The sequence below is a fragment of the Aspergillus thermomutatus genome (genome assembly GCF_002237265.1).
Source record: "Aspergillus thermomutatus strain HMR AF 39 chromosome Unknown NODE_180, whole genome shotgun sequence".
Lineage (NCBI taxonomy): Eukaryota > Fungi > Ascomycota > Eurotiomycetes > Eurotiales > Aspergillaceae > Aspergillus > Aspergillus thermomutatus.
This window is the reverse complement of record NW_020798229.1, coordinates 59,774-62,980: the sequence shown is the minus strand read 5'-3', so window position 1 is coordinate 62,980 and position 3,207 is coordinate 59,774. Positions and strand designations below refer to the sequence as shown.

At 45.9% G+C, this 3,207-nt stretch overlaps 2 protein-coding genes across 2 annotated transcripts; one reads left to right on the top strand and one right to left on the bottom strand.

The window, feature by feature from the left end:
- Positions 1-554: 554 nt before the first annotated feature.
- CDV56_106526 (uncharacterized protein) lies at positions 555-1,319 on the top strand (the record flags this gene model as incomplete). Its single annotated transcript, XM_026760145.1, has 1 exon — positions 555-1,319. One exon carries the CDS (start codon positions 555-557, stop codon positions 1,317-1,319), a length of 765 nt encoding a protein of 254 aa, XP_026612282.1.
- Positions 1,320-2,748: 1,429 nt separating this feature from the next.
- Positions 2,749-3,207, bottom strand: CDV56_106401 (uncharacterized protein; the record flags this gene model as incomplete). Its single annotated transcript, XM_026760020.1, has 1 exon — positions 2,749-3,207. One exon carries the CDS (start codon positions 3,205-3,207, stop codon positions 2,749-2,751), a length of 459 nt encoding a protein of 152 aa, XP_026612281.1.

Below are 3,207 nucleotides of genomic sequence, written 5' to 3'. Positions count from 1 at the left end.
CAACATAGGGCCATAACCTGAGAGAATCGGGAAGCGCCAAGTGTCCAATTAGGATGGCTCAGGGGCCAACTATATATAGGCTGACTAAGTCGGGACGCTAAACCTAAACGGGATGGAATCCTGACAGTTCTATCTTCACCCTGTTCACCTGAAGATCACCTGAACCGCCTGAACCTCAATACTGCACACCCAGTGACCCCGCTCAACCCCTGGTCTGCTTTTCCAGCATGAAAAGGCTGAGTAAGATTTGGTTTCTTGGCATAAGGTCACGTGTTGAACCATTGGTAGTCCTAGACTGTTTGTTATAAAGCTCAAGGACCACGACGTGACCTAGCAACCTTCACTTGATTCCAATCATCAATCGTTCATTATCTTTTGTCGTTCTGTTCAAGGAAATGGCGTCTTCCTTGTTCCTAGGCTTAGATGGCGAACCCCTACGTGACAGCGAGGTCCTATGATATGGAAGAACAGGGGTAGTGATCTGCTGCGACAATTTGGCCGTCAAGATTCCCTTGAGGCATCCCTAGAGTAGCGATACAGACGTGCAGTCAAATATGGAGGTCATTGAACGTGAACAAGACGTCTATCATCGTTTTAATCAGTTTCCAAGGGAGCAAGTCGATTGTATCGTACCCTGTCTCAGGCTCGATAAGAATGCCACTCACTTGGCTTATATGGAGAACGGAAACCTACGCAATTACTTGGCAAAGAATCAGCCATCTCGTGCAGTTCAGATTACATGGTTTCGTCAGATGGCCCAAGCCCTTGAACAGGTTCATGATAAATGTGTTCTAGTAGCAGATATTGCTAGTCGCAATTTTCTGCTTGATTCAGATTTATCTATCAAAATCTGTGATTTCAGCGAATCGTCTCTTCTACCCATTGGAACTGTCATGGAAATGGCCGATGACGATGGGTATTCGATACAAACAGACATCCGGCAGCTTGGTGCAGTGATATACGAAGTGATCACCCGACAAGAATGCGACTTCGATCTCTTTAGGGAAGGTATTCCCCCAGACGGTCGGGCTATCTGGCCACCTCGAGACTCGCTTCCTAGCACTGATGGGCTCTGGCTTGGCCCAATTATTGAGAGGTGCTGGGTGGAAGGAGGGTTCCAAAACGCGCATGCCTTATCACAGGCACTGGGCTCTGTGGATTTAATGGGAATCTCGGACGAAGACAGCGGTCTCTGGGACAACCTATTGCCTATAACCCGTTGGAATCACCATGATCATGTCAAAAACTCCGTCATTCTGCTAGCAGTGGTCCTCACAGTTGTCGCATTCATTGGTTCTCGGACCAAGAAACAACCTTGAACCAGGGGTTAATCTTGCTTTTCTTAGCTTTGCTTACCTATAACCTTTTTATTATAATCTGAGGAGGGGTAGACATGTATGCAGCCAACAGGCAAGCTGGTATTTCATTTGTTTGTACAACCCCGGTAGGCAGCCAATCATACACCCTGGTCAATCTCTGGTCCATGTGATAATAACCCTCTCCTCTCCTCATGAACCTCTTCCTCTTGTCTACGTACATTTATTCTGTCTGCTGCGTATCCGGCCTACAGAAAATGGGTATCACAGAAAGTAAGGTGTTGGCCACTCATATTATCGTCGCTTGCGACATAGCCGAGAGAGAGGGCAAAACTGATCTTGACCCCAGTATCCTCTGGGCTTCAAAGGTAAGAGTTCAAATAAACAAGCGAGGCAAATATTGCTTAAGAAATAGTTTATACACCTACTTGTGAATAAGCAGGAGGATGGCTAATAGAGAGATCGCGAGTGTGGACTGAAGCTGGGCTCATCCCTGTCTGACATTGATTATTTTGCAGTCAAGGTCGTGCTAAATAAAGTATTTAATTAGGTTAAGGATAACACCTTTCCTGTAGGCTACTAGCTATGAAATAAAATATTAGCTAGCATGACTACTTACATTAGATTATAGATGCCCACTATCATTCAGCTAAAAGTGTTAGCCAGCGCGGTCAGGTTTGACTAAGGCCAGTGTCTCCTAGACCCATTAGTAAGAAATAATTACATCTTGGACTGCAGAGATAATACCCAGTGGCAATTCCATTAATGATAAACCATAACTCAGTCACATCATCAATCAGAGCTCTTGTTCTTGGAGTGCCAATGAGGGATCTCATTAGAGGCCCATTCAGGACCCTGATAATGATCATATTCAGAAATGTAAAGGCTGCATAAAACACTACATAAACATAAATGAACATACATAAACAATCAATGGAAAGAACCAAGAGGTCGCCAGTGGGTGACTCGTTTAGCAGCGCGTCAATTCTACTGGGAAGTGGAGGACGTGTTGGATTTTGCGGGGGCGTCACAACGATTTGATGCTGTGAGACAACAGGGCAGCCTAACAACGCGAACGGCAACTAGGCCAAGGCAGGTCTTGACGAGGCTCTAAGTTCGTTTTCAGGAAGTGGTGCACTCTACATATACAGTACCTTTAGTGAAATCATTGCCCTAAGGTATATAGATTCTTGACAATAAGCAGGTCTAGTATTGTGACATATCTTAAGACTCGACTTTAGACCTAAGGTATGGAGTGGCTCCTTTCGTCCTTCGCCACTCTTCCATCTGCAGCCATCAATCTCAGATCAACAGCAAAACAGACTTCGATATAAGAATGGTAGTTATATAATGTGAGCTGACACAAGAAACACTGCAAAAGAAGACCCAACAGCTGACCCGCTCAACCAAAACCGAATAAAATCGTTCCGTCCTAATATATACCCCATTCAACGATTTCATCACCTTCGCTAACAGTCTGGCAGGGCATCTGACCCTTAGCGCCGACCTTGTCGAACCACTGGAACTTCGAGATAGAGGTGTTGATCAGGTCGATGATATCCTGATTGCCAATTTTAACGGATTGGGCAACTGGATAGTGGAATGTAACACCAAATGCACACGTTCCGTATTGAACAAGCTGGTGCTGGGTACCGGACATAACGGTCCACGTTCCGCCGCTGGCAATGTTGGAGGCGATTTTTTGGCAGTCGGAGACAAGGGGAGAGCCACTTGAGCTTTGGTTCTCAAATGTCGAGTCGCCACAGTCGTTAACCTGGAAGCGCTTCTCCAGGGCAGATATAGCAGGGTTTTTGTTTTGGGTCTGAGGAGCAGGTGCAGCCGAAGCTACAGCAATGAGGGTAGCAAGGACGGTGGCTGCGTGTAATTTCAT